Raw genomic sequence first — 17,450 nt, 5'->3', positions numbered from 1 at the left:
CAGAGAAACACCACGCCAGGAGCAGCAGGGGTTGTTCATGCTGCACCGTCGATTCTCTGAGGTAAAGCAGGGGGAAATAGTCTGTGACGTCAGCCCAACGCTGCATTTCGCTGTTGAAGCTTCGTCAGGGTCATGACTAGACAGACACAACTACCATCCTTAAATAAGCTGGCTGCGTACAGGTCATTGCATAGAAAATGGAGGATAAAAAATAACCTATAAATAAATGTCAAAATAAATCTAGTAATACAACTACACTGGTATATACACACAAACTCTTCATGAACACTAAATAAAGGAGGAAAAACCTCAGATCTTCATTCAAGCCTCTAGGTGTGACACTCTTTAAATTTAAAATCCACCTTGATTCATGTGTGAAGAGCTCGACTTACAGATTGCCTCCTGTGGCAGGACGGCCTGTGGCCGAGGTCAGACAATAGTCCACACGTGTTGTTTAAGGTTAAAGCAAATGTTGGGTGGTTTTATTTCTCCACAGCATAACTAAACATGTGGGCACACTGTCCCTTTTAAGGCAACACAAAAACAAAATAACATCTACTTCACATTGGGAGAACTTAATAACAATCCAACCCCTATCTATCAGGCTAGCTGGCTATGTCCAGTTACCAAACCTTTAACATACACCACAACAGTCAGGAAAACAATATTAACAGTTCTTACTGTGTTTGTGAATCCATCTGCATAGCAGCTTGTCTAGGATAGCTCTGTAGAATGAGACAGCCACCTGCCTACAAGCAATGGCTTCCTTATATCTCATGCTTTGTCAGGTGTGTCTGCTCACTTCCTGATTGCCCAGCTATTCTTCTTGGGTTAACCTTCTGAGTGCTGGATGAAGGACTCAGATATGTTTCCCAGGCATAACTAGCAGTCCCTGACTTCACCCTGTCACACCTCCCCTACTGCCTGACACCTTTTCAATGCCCCATACCTTAAGACCAGCTGTAGAACCTGCATGTGCTGTGGGAATGTGTCTGACTACACTGGTTGGCTGTTTATTTTTTTGATCGATCCTTGGAGGCATTCCTAATATGCGTACATTCGAACATGCCTGTAATATTAGGATATATTGTATGTGTGTATATATATATATATAGATATATATATATATCTATATATATATATATACACACAAATATAGCTGTATGCTCATCTGCATGTCTTAGGCAGGTTTTTATATATATATATACACACACACATGTAGATGTATCTGTACCGTGTTAGCCGAGCTTCAATAATCAAAAAATAAATAGATGATACCGTTCTGTGGCTAACGAAATGCTTTTATTTGTGCGAGCTTTCGAGATACACTGATCTCTTCTTCCGGCGATGTTACAATGAATGAAGCAAGCAAAGGGTATACTTAAAAACAGTGTCTCTTGGAATGTTATCTGTGCTTGTCCTTCCCCCGGTGTGGATGAGATTTATGGCTAGAGGTGTTAAATGGTTCCTGAAAGTAAGTGATGTAAGAGTGTGTGTGTGTGTGTGTATCTGTGTGAATATAAATGAATGGAGAGCCCACAGTGTATACAGTGCTTTACAAAAGGGGTGTGTGGAGTGGGAGTTAATATAAATGGTGTGGAAATGTGAGAGATAGTAGCATAACTAAAAGTGTGTGTGGATACTATGTGGTCCCTATTGGTGTATAGGGATGGAAAAACAAGGAGTATTAGTATGTGTAAGAGACAGCTGTGTGTGCATACATATAGCACAGTATGTACAGACATGGCCTTTAGCGCTCATGGGAAGAGAGTTCACTTGAGTCAGTAATGACTCATATAAAATTTCGATCTCTGTTTAGGCCACCGTTAAGTGTCCCGAACAGTTGCATAAATTTGTATTCATGCAACCATCTCTCTTTCGGTGTTTTAAGATTACCTGTGAGTATTGCAACCCTCAGATCGTTCATCTTATGGCCAGAGTCAGAGAAATGTTCGCCGACAGGACTGTCTCTTGTTCCGCGTGTGATGCTGTGGCGATGCAGGTTCATTCTCTTGTTTAGCCCCTGCCCCGTCTCACTTATGTAGTAGCAGCCTCCTGGGCATTTCATGCACATGATGAGGTACACGACATTGCTGGAGGAACAGGTGAACCTTCCTCTGATTTTGTATTGCCGATTCCTGTGTGGTATTTGTATTGTGTCCGCTGTGTAGAGCATTGCGCAGGTTTTCCATCTTGCGTCCTGGCATGGTTTTGTCCCGCATTCAGTTGTACTGCTGAATACTTTACTCCTCACCATAATATTCTTGAGATTATGAGGTTGTCTGTATGATAATAAGGGTGCTTCAGGGAAGACCTGTTGCAGTCTTGTATCTTCCTGGAGGATGGGTTGTAGTTCCCTGGCGATCTTGCGTAGGGCTCCTAGGTGTGGGTTATATGTTACCACCAAAGGTACCCTGTCGCTTGTCTCCTTCTGTTTGTATTCAAGGAGATCACTTCTTGGTACTCTGGTGGCTTTGTGAATGTGCTGGTCTACAATTCTGTGGTTATATCCACGGTTTATAAAATCTGATCTCAAGGCTTTAATCCGCTGGTCTCTGTCTGCTGTGTCGGAGCATATCCGGTTGTAGCGTATGGCGTGACTGTAGATGGTTGCATGTTTGGTGTGTGTCGGGTGGAAGCTGTTGTCCCTCAAATAGCTGGCTCTGTCTGTAGGTTTGCGATATACAGAAGTCTGTAGTTGGTTGTTCTTTAAAGTAATGGTGGTGTCTAGGAAGTATACTTCATCTGGGGAATGGGTGAGTTTGAGGTTGATTGTCGGGTGGAACGTATTGAAGTTCTCATGGAACTGTAGGAGGTCCTGTTCGCCAGAGGTCCAAATCAGGAGGATGTCATCGATGTAGCGAATGTATGTAAGGGGTTTCAAGTGACAGGTGGAAAGAAAGTCACTTTCCAGTTTTGCGCACAACAGATTGGCATACTGTGGCGCCATCCGAGTACCCATAGCGGTCCCGGTTGTCTGGAGGTATGTGTCATTTCCAAATGGGAAGTAGTTATGGGTCAGAATAAATTCAATGCATTTAGTCACTGTCTCTGTGAGTGGCTCCTGCGGTCCCAGAAAGTATCTGCAGGCTGAAATCCCATCCTCGTGGGAGATGTTTGTATAAAGTGACTCTACATCCATGGTTGCTAGTGGTGTTTCTGTTGGGAGGGGCCAATGGCATTCAGTTTGTTTAGCAGGTCGGTGGTATCCTGGATATAGCTGGTACATACTGTGGTGGTATCCTGGATATGTCTGTACATACTGTGCTATATGTATGGACACACAGCTGTCTCTTACACATACTAATACTCCTTGTTTTTCCATCCCTATACACCAATAGAGACCACATAGTATCCACACACACTTTTAGTTATGCTACTATCTCTCACATTTCCACACCTACCCACACCATTTATATTAACTCCCACTCCACACACCCCTTTTGTAAAGCACTGTATACACTGTGGGCTCTCCATTCATTTATATTCAGACAGATACACACACACACTCTTACATCACTTACTTTCAGGAACCATTTAACACCTCTAGCCATAAATCTCATCCACACCGGGGGAAGGACAAGCACAGATAACATTCCAAGAGACACTGTTTTTAAGTATACCCTTTGCTTGCTTCATTCATTGTAACATCGCCAGAAGAAGAAATCAGTGTATCTCGAAAGCTCGCACAAATTAAAGCATTTCGTTAGCCACAGAACGGTATCATCTATTTATTAAATTTTTTATATATATATATATATATATATATATATATATATATATATATATATAGTGGTTGACAAATCACCAAAAAATCTACTCGCCACACAAAAAAATCTACTCGCCACCTAGTACCAAACGTGTGCTGCTAGGGCCAATATTTACTCGCCCGGGGGTTAAATCCACTCGCCCGGGGCGAGCAAATGTATAGGTTTGACAGTGTTCGACAAACCTATACATTTGCTCGCCCCGAGCGAGTGGATTTAACCCCCGGGCGAGTAAATATTGGCCCAAGCAGCACACGTTTGGTACTAGGTGGCGAGTAGATTTTTTTGTGTGGCGAGTAGATTTTTTGGTGATTTGTCAACCACTGTATATATATATATATATATATATATATATAATATATATATATATAACCAAAGGTAGGATTCAGTTAACACAATATAATACTATTTTAAATAACTTTTGTCTGTTCACAGTAAAGCTAGAGAGCTGATCTGCATGCCTAAATACTGTTGGAAAGGTTGTTAAAATAGAGGGAGCAGTGTGGTAAATATTTGCTTGTTAATTGGTCTTGTGAGCAATGTACAATTCTTCAAAGAGACACTGCACTCTCAAATTATTTGTTTAAAAAAATGTATAAATATATACAGAAAATCAAAAAATATTATTAATAAATCAATAGTCAACATCCATTAGAAAATACAGAATATAACAAAAATGGAGTGACATGACGACGTTTTGGAGTACAAACCCCTTCATCAGGTGCCTTGCAATTTCTCCCTGAAGTTTTGTAGTTGGTCAATTTAGGTAGGAAGAGGGTTCTCCACCTTGGATAATAGCACCTCTTATAGTATTTAAAGACTTGTTGTATTACATTTTTAGTGTTGGATGTTCCGTTCTCTCAATTTTTTTAAAGTAATCTTATCAGCAATGTCCACATATGTATTGGCCCGAATATAGTGCGACCTCACACATAATACAACCCTAAAGTTTTCAAGGTGTTCTACAGGAAACATAAAAGGTGTCAGGCTGCGCATATAATACGAGAACAGTTTTCGGAAGATCCTTTTTTTAGGAAAAAAACCACTATATTCTGGCCAATACGGTATATTAGCATTACAAATACATTTTGTGTCACAAAATAAAATTCTGGGCTAGAAATGTTAATATTGTGTTGCTATCACTGATATGATATTGAAATAAGTCTGCAGCTAATTTTGGAGATCTAGATAATGTAATTTGCACCTTAATTTCTTCTGCTTCAGTTTGCACCAGTATCAAATGTATGAAACATATTTTTTGAGTGTCTTCACATTTATAAATTTCCAGTAGGTGACTTCTCCTTTTAATTGGTTTAATAACCACTCGCCAATACACTCCTCGGTGCAAGTGAAGCAAAATTGTCTCTCACTGACACCGAGGAATGCATCACAAAATTAATGCAATTGATCAGAATATCCTTTTTCAACACTTGACTCATATCCCAATTGTGCCTTGAATTATGATCAATGTCCTTTCAAAAACAAAAAGAATTGAGTGACAATTGAATTGAAAAGCATTGCATTTTGCATCCCTTCGTTCTGTATATTTTGCCATTATAATCTTCGCTTTCTGCATGTCGATTTCAGATAGTGGACAGAGCAGTGGAACAAGCGCTAAAGGAGAGCGTGTAAGTGCCAAACTAAGAAGTCTGCCTGGAACAAATGACCCGTATGAGGCCAGCAGCAATAAAGAGATAGGTAGGAGAGCTTTGCTGCATCTGTGACACTTACTGACATGCAGAATCTGATGTCCAAAAAGATCACAAATTCCCCATGGTCTGGGTTCATGTAAAACATGTTGTGAGGTGCATCCTTAACAATCTGTTAGAAAGTTTTCAATTCACGCTTGTATGTTTTTTGTTTTTTTGTGGACTGTATAAAATCGTAGCATTAACGTTTTAGGAAGTAATTTCTGCTGTTGTATCTGAACATGTTTATAGAGGCATAGCATTTTTTTCAAGGAATTGCCACCCCCCAGCACTGTTTCTGCTTGTCCCCATGGCAGTGGGCACCAATGGGTTAAGCTCCACCCCATAGCAGAGCTAGGACAGAAACCTCTCCTCGTGTGTGTGTGTGTGTGTGTGTGTGTGTGTGTGTGTGTGTGTGTGTGTGTGTGTGTGTGTGTGTGTGTGTGTGTCTGTGTGTGTGTGTGTGTGTGTCTGTGTGTGTGTGTGTGTGTGTGTGTGTGTGTGTACGGACGGACGGACAGTGCTTATCTGACTGTTCTAGTTTGTTAATCCAGGGGAGGTTGTGCCTCTCTCTCCCTCTAAAGCCTGGATTTACAGCAATCCAAGGGGTTGCCTGCCCGTGGGGCTGAGGTATGGCTATGCTGTAAAGACCACTGAGGTTGACGGCTCAAACTGCTGCAGTAATGCCGGGTGGAAGCATGTATGCGTGCGAGTCCCGCCATTAGTAACAGCCACCACTCATGTGCGCTGCCGGCTCTGCTACAAAGTCTCATGGGACGCATCAGGCTGACATCCCGCGGAAGAGACCATGAGTACTGCGCTGCGTGTGATAAACTGGCGTTGGAGAACAAAAAGTTGTGCGAAGATTGCTGCAGAGGTGCCACAAAAGATCCTATGGAGCTGATATTCAAGTTTCTTTCATGGATGAAAGATGCAGTAATGCAAGTTATTGACGCAGTTTCCTTACAACCTGTGTGTCCATGTCCAGAAAGTTCACCAAAATGTATCCTTTCGAGGATAAGGATGTGAAAACCTGGGATAATCGAAAGGGCATCTGGAGGTTAGAGTATTTTTCTGCCACAAGAAAGAAGATGATTTGGGAGCCCAGCTTCAATGAGTGAGACCGCTAACGTACAGACTATGAGATCCTATAGGCCCAGAATAGGATATTCAAGGGCAGCTCCCTGGTGGGGTGGCCAGAGCTGTCTTATTCATGAGCCATGGGGACGTGGCCCCTCATCCAGGCAACTGGAAGATTTGCATGAAATGAGGAGGGCTCGGACTTAAGATTCCATCTTTGGAGTTCTGGGCTCAAACGATTTCGAATGCTTGAAGGCCCAGCATGGTTAACAAAGGCCATTTTCTCGAGTTCAAGAAGGTACCCGGGAAGCACAAATTGGTAATCTCTCCAAGAGACAAGTAAGGTGCTCACGCTTTAAGGAAGAGTGTACGAGAATTAAAGGATGACAGGGTGATTTAGCCAGTTCCAATAAAAGAAAGGTTTAGAGTGATCTACCTAGTGATGTTACTTGTCAAAAAAGTAAATGGGGCATGTTTACGGCAATTCCCTTTGGCCTCGCTACTTCCCCAAGAACCTTAACAAAGGTAATGGTAACTCTTGTGGCCGAACTAAGGAAAGAGGGAGTTCAGATTTTTCATTTTCTGGACAATGTTCTAATAAAAGAACAGAGCAGTGCCCGGTTTCTCCAACACTTAGCAAGAGTACTACATTTCCTGATGGTACACAGCTGGCTAATCAACATCGAAAAGAGTCCGCTGATCCCGGCAAAGTTGAACGTTTTTGGGAATAAAATTCAATACACTGCAAGGCACAGTTTTTCCTCCACGTGACAAAAGAGAACACCTAATTGAGATGGTCAAAGTGTAACCATTCAAATGGTGAAATGGACAAGAAGGCATATGAGAATTTTTCAGCAACATTTTCTACGGCAATGGGACAGCCGAGCAGGAAATCTACTCCAGTCGATCTCCCTACCAGAGAGGGTAAAGGAGTCACTCTAATATGGTGGAAACTGGACAATACCTCTTTTTAGGTTATCTTCTTGTCACGCCTGTATGCCCGCAGACCTGGCTAGACCCCAGTACTGAGGTGGGAACGGTATGATACCACACACTCACAGCAGTGGGAGCAAGCCCGGAGTGTGGTATGGCGTTGCTGGGCCTGTTGGAAGAGTTGTTAGTATATACTTGCAACGCTAGGGGATGTCCGTAAGAATAGTCGTGTCCGTGTGCCAATGTTCAGGAGTCCAGAGGTTAGAATCGTCAGAGTATAAGCCAGGTCCTAGGAAGCCAGAGGTAAGCGAAGTAGTATGCGTAGCAGGGTTCAAAGGGATACCAGAGAGCAGAGTAGTCCAGGGTAAGCAGAGGTCAAAGCCAGGGAAATCCAAGGTAACACAGGAGCAGGAAATCACAGGAACACAGAGGGAGCACAGCATAGGTCAGGTACACACAGGGAAACAGGAACTATGCAGAGCGGGGAAGAAGTGGACAGATAGGGGTTATAAAGGAGGGCATACCAATAGGAGAGAAGGGAGGTGTAGAGAGAGAAGTGGGAGACGACAGGGATAGGACAGGGAGAGAAGAGGAGGAGACAGAAGGGGCAGTCAGGGGAATGGCCTGTAAGGCTTGGGAGGCGGAGACCTGGGGAACAGGATAAGAAGAGCCTGTGCGCGCGCCCCCTGTAAACTGGGGATGCGCGCACACAGGTTGCAACACAGAGAGGGACCGCATGGAGCAGGGGAAGACTGCAGGAGGAGCACGGAGCCCAGAGAAGGTGGACGCGCGCGACACTTGACCGCGAGATGGCATGCAGCGGCAGGGAGGATGAAGCAGGTGAGCCCGTGGGAGTATTGGCGGAGCGTGTGCGCGCGGCCTTCGTGGGCTGAGGGAACGCACGCACTGGACGCGTCACCAGGCGTGCGGAACGCCGCGCCGCGGGCACCACGCAAGGAGGAGGCAACGGGATGGATGGCACCACAGGGGAAGATAAAGCAGCTACCGCGGAGGAGAGGGAGCGGGGAGGATCAAAGCAGGGACTCAGGGAGCGCGTGGGAATGCGAGACCTGCAGGGAACGCGCTGCGGCAAGGGGAGAGAGGTAGAAGATGAAGGAGTAGAAAGGGTAACAGGAGATGAGAGAGAGGGACAAGGAGAAGTCGTCACAGTATTCCCCCCCCTTGAGGATCAATCTCCGAGTGATCCAACCACGGCTTAAGGGGGAATTTCTGGTGAAATTGAGAAAGCAACCTTGGGGCGTGGATGTGGTGTGCAGGTACCCAGGAACGTTCCTCGGGACCGTAGCCCTTCCAGTGTACTAAAAACTGAAGTCCCTTTTTTGAGAAACGCGAGTCGATGAGAGACTGTATTTCGTACTCCTGTTGACCCAGGGTGGATACTGGATTGGGTCTCCGAGAGGGATCCGGGAAATGAGGACTGGACACAAATTCCTTAAGGAGGGAAACATGAAACACTGACGGGATTTTCATTGAGGGGGGAAGATCGAGACGATAGACTACTGGATTAACCTTCTCTAGGATTTTGAATGGTCCCAAGAATCTAGGGGACAGTTTGGGTGAAGGGGTTTTGAGCCTAATATTTTTGGACGAGAGCCAGACCAGATCACCAGGTTTGAAAGAAGGACCCTTTTGGCTGTGACGATCAGCCTTGGTTTTTTGTTTGGCAACCGCAGACTGTAAGGACTTGAGAATCTTTTTCCAGGATTCTTGTAAGTTGGTGATATGAGAGTCGGCTGCAGGAACACCAGAAGGAGAAGGTGAGAGAGGGAGACTACTGGGGTGAAAGCCACAGTTGATAAAGAAAGGAGACTCCTGAGTAGACTCGTTCCTCAAGGAATTAATGGCAAATTCGGCCCATGGTAGAAGATCCATCCAGTTATCTTGTGAGTCAGAAATGAAGCATCTTAGATACTGTTCAAGAGTTTGGTTCATTCTTTCAGTTTGACCGTTGGTTTGTGGATGGTATACAGAGGAGAACAAGAGGGAGATACCCAATCTTTGAGAGAAGGCCCGCCAGAATTTTGAGATGAACTGAGACCCACGGTCTGAGACAATAGAAATGGGAACGCCATGCAGCCTGAAGATCTCTTTGGAGAAGACGTCCGCCAAGGTGGCAGAGTTGGGAAGACCCTTGAGGGGAATAAAGTGAGCCTGCTTTGAAAATCTATCAACTACGACCAAAATAGTGTTCATCCCCTTGGAAATAGGTAGTTCAACAATAAAGTCCATCGAAATGTGTTTCCAGGGTTGTTCAGGGATGGGAAGAGGTAGCAGAAGTCCAGAAGGTTTATGATGGAGGGTTTTACTCTGGGCACATACAGGACAGGCGGAAGTAAATTCGAGAATGTCTTGATTCATCTTAGGCCACCAAAAAGTCAGTTTAATGAGATCAGTCGTCCTTTTGAAGCCTGGATGATCAACTGCTCTAGAGGAATGACCCCAAAGTAAGATTTTATGGCGGAAACGTGGAGCCGCGTAGAGACGTCCTTCTGGTACCCTGAACCTGCTGGGAATATGTGCTTGTGCCTTGTGGATCTCATCCAATACATCAAAGTTATTAGCGGAGATTATGCACTTGGCCGGGAGAATAGGTTCCGAGATTTCTTTAGCCTCACTCTCAGAGGCAAAGTGACGAGAAAGGGCGTCCGCTTTAACATTTTTGGTCCCAGGAATATAAGAGATGGTGTAGTTGAAGCGGGAAAAGAAGAGTGACCAGCGAGCCTGGCGGGAGCCCAGGCGACGAGCCCCCTCAATATATAACAAATTTTTGTGGTCGGTGAGAATAGCGATTGGTTCTTTGGAACCCTCTAAAAGATGTCTCCATTCCTGGAGAGCCAACTTAATGGCCAAAAGTTCACGATTACCGACATCATAATTCCTTTCTGCTGCTGAGAATTTCCGTGAAAAAAAACCACAAAGATGGAGTTTCTCTTGGGGAGAAGTCCTCTGGGAAATAACTGCGCCAGCTCCTACGTCTGAGGCGTCAACCTCCAAAGTAAAGGGGAGGGAGGTATCCAGATGACGAAGGATGGGGGCAGACACGAACGCCTTCTTGAGAGTCTCAAAGGCTGCAATGGCCTCAGGTGACCAGGATGAGACGTCTGCGCCCTTTTTGGTCAAGGCGGTGATGGGAAGAGCAATGAAAGAAAAAATTTTGATAAACTTCCTGTAATAATTGGCAAAGCCAAGAAAACGTTGCACAGCCTTGAGCGAATTAGGGAGTGGCCAGTCGAGAACTGCCTTCAGCTTCTCTGGGTCCATGGAAAAACCTTGGCTGGAGATGATATAGCCTAGGAAGGCCGTGGAAGCCTGGTGAAACAGACATTTTTCCATCTTGGCGTAAAGACGGTTGGAACAAAGCCTAGAGAGCACAAGCTTGGTATGTTGAATGTGTTCCTCCAGATTTTTAGAAAAAATAAGAATGTCGTCTAGATAGACAATGACAAAAGTTCCCAATACGTCACGGAAGATGTCGTTCATAAATTCCTGAAACACGGCCGGGGCGTTACACAGCCCAAAGGGCATAACAAGATATTCATAGTGTCCAGAACGTGTGTTAAATGCTGTTTTCCACTCGTCTCCCTCCCTGATACGAATGAGATTGTAGGCACCCCTTAAGTCAAGTTTTGAGAAGATAGAGGCCCCCTGGAGACGATCGAACAGTTCAGAAATGAGCGGAAGTGGATACCTGTTTTTCACCGTGATCTTATTGAGACCGCGGAAGTCGATGCATGGCCTCAGTGATCCATCCTTCTTCTTCACAAAGAAAAAGCCAGCCCCGGCAGGAGAGGTGGAGTTGCGGATGAATCCTTTTTCCAGATTTTCCTGAATATAAGTAGTCATGGCCTCGGTCTCCGGGATGGAGAGTGGATAAGACTTAGACTTCGGCAGAACTGTCCCAGGGATGAGGTCGACCGGGCAATCGTACGGGCGGTGAGGAGGGAGGACCTCTGCTTGTACCTTGTTGAACACGTCCAAGTACACATGATACACGACAGGCAGGGACAAACGATCGGCAGGTACTGAGTCCAGACCAGCAAGCACAACCACGGGAGGATCCGCGGATGTAGTATCTGCGGACGAGGGCCACTGGATAGGCAGAGTACCGGACCAATCAATGCGCGGATTGTGGAGTTGAAGCCAAGGCAATCCTAATATAATTTGTACGGAAGGGGATTGGAAAACGTCAAAGACAATTACCTCCTTGTGACCATCAGCCAGGGTCAAGGTAAGAGGAATAGACTCCCAGATGATGAAAGCCGGCTGGAGTGGTCGTCCGTCGATGGCCTCAAGGCCAACTGGGCTCTTCCTTCTGATCATGGGAATTTGATTCTCCAATGCGAACTGCTGGTCCAGGAAATTACCGCCCGATCCGGAATCTATGAATGCTTCGACCTTTACGACAAGGTTGGGACCCTCCAGCGTGGCTGGTAGCATAAACTTCTTTGGGAGAGCTTTGGAAGGAGAGTGGTTAGGAGAGACAGTACCGAGTAGAAGCCCCTCTACCTTTACTGGGTGTGCCCGTTTCCCGGCTTCAAGGGACAATTCTGGAGACGATGTTCCGAGGAAGCACAGTAGAAACGCCGCGCTCCCTCAGTTGCCTGGAGTTGTTGACTGCCGACCTGCATAGGTTCCGATGCCTCCAGGGCCAGGAGAGGAGTAGCGACTGACCTGTGAGAAACAGAGGGAGAAGAACGGGAACAGTGTCTCTCGTGTTGTCGCTCCTGCGTGCGCTGATCCATGCGTACGCTCAGGGTGATGAGTTCCTCCAGGGACGTAGGCCGGGCGTGAGTAGCCAGATCGTCTTTCAACGTATCTGAGAATCCGTGCCAGTACGCAGCGGTGAGGGCCTCATTATTCCATTGTACTTCAGCGGCCAGCGTACGGAACACGATGGCGTATTTGGCATCTGAATTTCGACCCTGAGAAACATGGAAGAAGGAGAAGGCGGCTGTCTCGCGCCGTGCGAGGGTATCAAACACAAGTTGAAATTCACGGTTGAATAACGTATAATCTTGCGTTATTTCGCATCTACGCTCCCATAGGGGAGAGGCCCAGGCAAGAGCGTCTCTGGTGAGCAGAGCGTAAATATAAGCAATTTTAGCACGGCCAGTAGGAAACAGAGAGGGGGACATTTCAAACTGCACCTCACATTGGTTTAAGAAACCGCGGCAGTTGAGGGGTTCCCATCATAGCGATTCGGAGAGGGAATCCGTGGGCCAGGGCTGGCGTAGGTAGTGGCCATTGTTGGCGCAGAAGCCGTGGAACCCTCCTGACGGGCAAAGGTGGCCAATTGCTGGGAGACAGTGGACAGCTGATCGCTAACAAAGTGTAAGGCCTCTATGGTAATACTTGTACCCACCTCAGGGGGGTCTGCGTTTGTTGGGCTCTGCATAATGTCACGCCTGTATGCCCGCAGACCTGGCTAGACCCCAGTACTGAGGTGGAAACGGTATGATACCACACACCCACAGCAGTGGGAGCAAGCCCGGAATGTGGTATGGCGTTGCTGGGCCTGTTGGAAGAGTTTTTAGTATATACTTGCAAAGCTTGGGGAATGTCCATGAGAATAGTCGTGTCCGTGTGCCAATGTTCAGGAGTCCAGAGGTTAGAATCGTCAGAGTATAAGCCAGGTCCTAGGAAGCCAGAGGTAAGCGAAGTAGTATGCGTGGCAGGGTTCAAAGGGATACCAGAGAGCAGAGTAGTCCAGGGTAAGCAGGGGTCAAAGCCAGGGAAATCCAAGGTAACACAGGAGCAGGAAATCACAGGAACACAGAGGGAGCATAGGTCAGGTACACACAGGGAAACAGGAACTATGCAGAGCGGGGAAGAAGTGGACAGACAGGGGTTATAAAGGAGGGCATACCAATAGGAGAGAGGGGAGGAGTAGAGAAAGAAGTGGGAGACGACAGGGAGAGAAGAGGAGGAGGCAGAAGGGGCAGTCAGGGGAATGGCCTGTAAGGCTTGGGAGGCGGAGACCTGGGGAACAGGATAAGAAGAGCCTGTGCGCGCGCCCCCTGTAAACTGGGGATGCGCGCGCACAGGTTGCAACACAGAGAGGGACCGCATGGAGCAGGCGAAGACTGCAGGAGGAGCAGAGAAGGTGGACGCGCGCGCGACACATGACCACGAGATGGCATGCAGCGGCAGGGAGGATGAAGCAGGTGAGCCCGGGGGAGTATTGGCGGAGCGTGTGCACGCACCGGACGCGTCACCAGGCGTGCGGAACGCCGCACCACGGAAGGAGGAGGCAACGGGACGGATGGCACCACAGGGAGGATCAAAGCAGGGACTCGGGGAGCGCGTGGGAATGCGAGACCTGCGGGGAACGCGCTGCGGCAAGGGGAGAGAGGTAGAAGATGGAGAGGAGTGGGAAGGAGTAGAAAGGGTAACAGGAGATGGGAGAGAGGGACAAGGAGAGGAAGGAATCTCCTGAATTGTCACACTTCTAGAGGACCAGGTTTGTCTCTTGCTGACGACCAATTCAAGTGGCACAGAGCTGGGGTGCCCAACTTGATACTGAGTTGGCCTAGGGAAAATAGCACATCAGGTGTCACAAGGTTCCAGCAATTATTCTAGAATTGAGAGCTATAATGGAGGCGATTAGTTACTATTCATTGCAGATTCAAGGAATCAACCTAAAAATGTTGTCAGACAACCGAACAGCAGTAACCTACATAACAAAAGAACAAGGAGGGACCAGAAGTCTGATTCTTCCCCTATTCTTATTTGGGCAGAGCAACTTCTGGTACTGTAGATCTTAAAGTGATCCATATTGCAGAAAAGGAGAATTGGCAAGCTGATTTTCTGAACTGAAGAACTTTAGACCCGGGGGAATGGTTCCAGACAAATACTATCTTCAACCAGTGGGTGCCAAAATGGGGATTGCCTGAGATAGATCTCATAGAGGCGGCAGGAAATAGAAAGCTGAGAAAATTCTGTTCCAGGTTTTTTTTGTTTGTTTTTTCACTCAGAAGCTTATGTATTCCCACAAATTCTTCTGATAATTGGGGTACTCCAGAAGATACAGTAAGATAAGACCGGACAAGGCAGAGGTAGTGGCAATACTTCCAGACAAGCCATGGCAACTTCCGGTGGTCCCAGGTCTCCTGCTCCAGGGCCCAGTACAGCATCCCAATCCAAGGATCTGGGGTTTGTTGTTTTGGCTGTTGAGTGGAATTTGTTCAAACCCAAGGGTTTATCAGTCATACAGACCTTAATGGCAGCAAGGAAAATTTCTACATCTACAGTTTATTATAGAATTTAACAACACTTTTATGCATGGTGTGTTTACCAGAACATAGATTTTTTTTATTTATTTAATTTTTTTAGAGCCACCTGTTTCTAGAATTCCTACTAGAAGGTTTGGAGATGGGTCTCGGTATTCACAGAAGGTGCTGATATCTGCACTATTTGCATTGCTCAGAATGCAATTATCTACTGTGAATTCCGTAGTTACGTGTTTTTCAGGCACTATAGAGAATCAAATCGCAATTTAAGGATCCAGTTCCCGCCTGGGATGTAACCTTAGTTCTACAGACTTTAACAGGAGCTCAATTTAAACCACTTCTGCAAGTATCAGATTCGGATTTGACACTTAACTGCGCTATTGGCAGCAGCAACATCTACATGCAGGATTAGTGAGCTGCAGGCTTTATCCATAATAGAGTTGGTCTTACTTTGCATCTGGAGAAGGTAGTCCTGATGACTGTTCAGCAATTCCTGCCAAAAGTCATTTTCACCTTTCATCTGACTCGAGAGCTAATTTTACCTTCGTTTTGTACAAATCCTTCAAATGATATGGAGCGGATCCTACACTCTCTGGATGCAGTAAGGTGTTTCTGAATCTCTCCACTCTGGCGAGATGTTTCAAAGTCAGACAGACTTTGTGCTCCCAATGGAAGGAAGAAGAGCGCAGACGGCCTCAAAGTAAACATTAAGAAATTGGAATATACCCGCTATCAAAATAGCCTACACCACCCAGAAGAAACCAGCTCCAAAACTGATAAAAGCCCATTCCAAAATGTCCATGCCCACATTCTGGGCAGCAAAGGCACGGGCTTCCCTCGCAGAGTTATACAGGGCAACAGTTTGGACTTCTAGTAATACTTTATAAAAATGTATTATCATTTTGATGTCCATGCCTCAGCAGACGGTTGCTTTGGCAGGAAAGTCCTTAAGTCTGTTATCACTGCTCAATAAAGAATGTTATACTTTATTGAAAGATGGGTTCTATAGTAATTAGTTCTAAGATCCCCCTTGTTTCAGGCACTGCTTTGGCAAGTCCCATTGGTAACCACTGCCACGGAGACCACCAGGGAAAGTGAAAATTGTTATCTATCTTGCTGTAATTTTCTTTTCCTGAAGAGTCCATCTATGGCAGTGAGCACCAATCCCCTCCCGATGGTTATTGTTATCGGTACAATATTAATGTCTAGATTATATATTTCGGCTTTGGTATCACAAGACTAAGACAAGAGGTGGAGCTATTTATGGTCCTCCCAAAGGTCGACAGACGTTTTTCTGTCTTATCTCAACTATGGGGTGGCGCTTAACCCATTCGTGCACACTGCCACGGATGGATTCTCCAGGAAAATAAAATGATGGTAAGATAGATAACAATGTCTACTTTTCAAATACTGCTATTTCTGTCACCAGTAGTGTTAAGATGTTATAAACTAAAATACATGTATAACACTGTGACTTCATGTTCTTACTTGGTCAGTTGAATGTTGGGGGTGGGGGGGGGGGGATTAGGTTTTATTTCATTATGTTTGTATTTTAACTTTACCCTTCAAGCAATTACACATTTATTCTTCTCTTCAGAACTCCGTTGCTCTGAAGGACAAATATTCAGCATAACACCGTCTGCTAGATACAATCGTACACACATCACAGCTCACGTTTCCTGATTCATCACCCTCATGTTTTCCTGGTCGGTCTTTTAGAAACCGTTTTAGTCTCCTTATTCTAGCTGATTAGTAGAAATTGTACTGAACACAAAATAAACAAGGGACAACGAATCGCTGAGACTATAACATTTTGGAGCCACTGCCACGACCAAGAAGCTACGAAAGCCAAAATCTGCCGTTTCGACCACAGTTTGTTTTACTGTTCTGTATCATACTTGTCATGATGCACATATCTGATGATAAATTTGTGTTTTTTTAAAATTCAGATGCATCGTACATAGATCCATTGGGCCCACAAATGGAAAGACCAAAAACGGCAGCAAAGAAAAGAGCTGAAGATGATGAATTTGCTGATGAAGAATTGGGGGACGATCTCCTCCCTGAATAATCATTCAGGGATTTACTGACCTTTTTTATATGTTGTTGCATTGTTTGTGAACATGTTGTTTTTTTCTATTTCCTTATGGTAATGAATTCCGATTTCTAGGTACTTGTGATCCCTAGCAGCTGGCTAAGAATATACATACCAGGGACTATTCTACTATCCTGTTAGTTGCAGTAAAATTAAAAATATTGTATATTTGTTACAGTTTATAAATAAAAACACCTATTTAAAGCTCCTTTGTTTGTGGATCTTTAATGTTTATGTTTGTAGTCGATGCTAATCCTACAGGGACACGTTTTGCAGTATTAAGATCACACAGTTGGACTTCCTCCATGAACAAATGATACCACATGATGATAATATTAATAGCATGTTCTTGTATGGCGCTGCTAGTTGTACGCAGCGCTTTACAGAGACATTTTCCAGGCATGGGTCCCTGCCCCGTGGAGCTTACAATCTATGTTTTTGAGGCACGGGGAGATAGTGACTTGCCCAAGGTCACAAGGAGCCGACACCAGGAATTGAACCAGGCTCCCCTGCTTCAAACTCTCAGTGCCAGTCTGTGTCTTTACTCACTGAGCCACTCCCTCTCCCAGGGTAGGAGTAAGATGTTAAAGCTTAGTGTTTGGAACTAAATCATGTAAAATGTAAACGGAGAATGCAA

The 17,450-nt window shown here is 45.5% G+C and overlaps 1 protein-coding gene across 6 annotated transcripts in view; it reads left to right on the top strand.

Annotated features, from left to right (window-relative positions):
- IFT88 (intraflagellar transport 88) overlaps positions 1 to 17,021 on the top strand; it is a 105,929-nt gene extending 88,908 nt beyond the window's left edge. For all 6 annotated transcript variants that reach the window (XM_075592291.1, XM_075592289.1, XM_075592286.1 and 3 more), the window contains 2 exons: positions 5,355 to 5,465; positions 16,668 to 17,021. In XM_075592291.1, the coding sequence (XP_075448406.1) occupies positions 5,355 to 5,465; positions 16,668 to 16,789 (233 nt within the window). In that variant the 3' untranslated portion in view covers positions 16,790 to 17,021. The remainder of the gene's footprint in view (positions 1 to 5,354; positions 5,466 to 16,667) is intronic.
- The last annotated feature ends 429 nt before the right edge of the window (positions 17,022 to 17,450 follow it).

This window comes from Ascaphus truei, chromosome 3, assembly GCF_040206685.1.
Source record: "Ascaphus truei isolate aAscTru1 chromosome 3, aAscTru1.hap1, whole genome shotgun sequence".
NCBI classification, from domain to species: domain Eukaryota; kingdom Metazoa; phylum Chordata; class Amphibia; order Anura; family Ascaphidae; genus Ascaphus; species Ascaphus truei.
The sequence above is the reverse complement of the archived record's forward strand: the minus strand, read 5'-3'. Positions and strand labels throughout refer to the sequence as shown.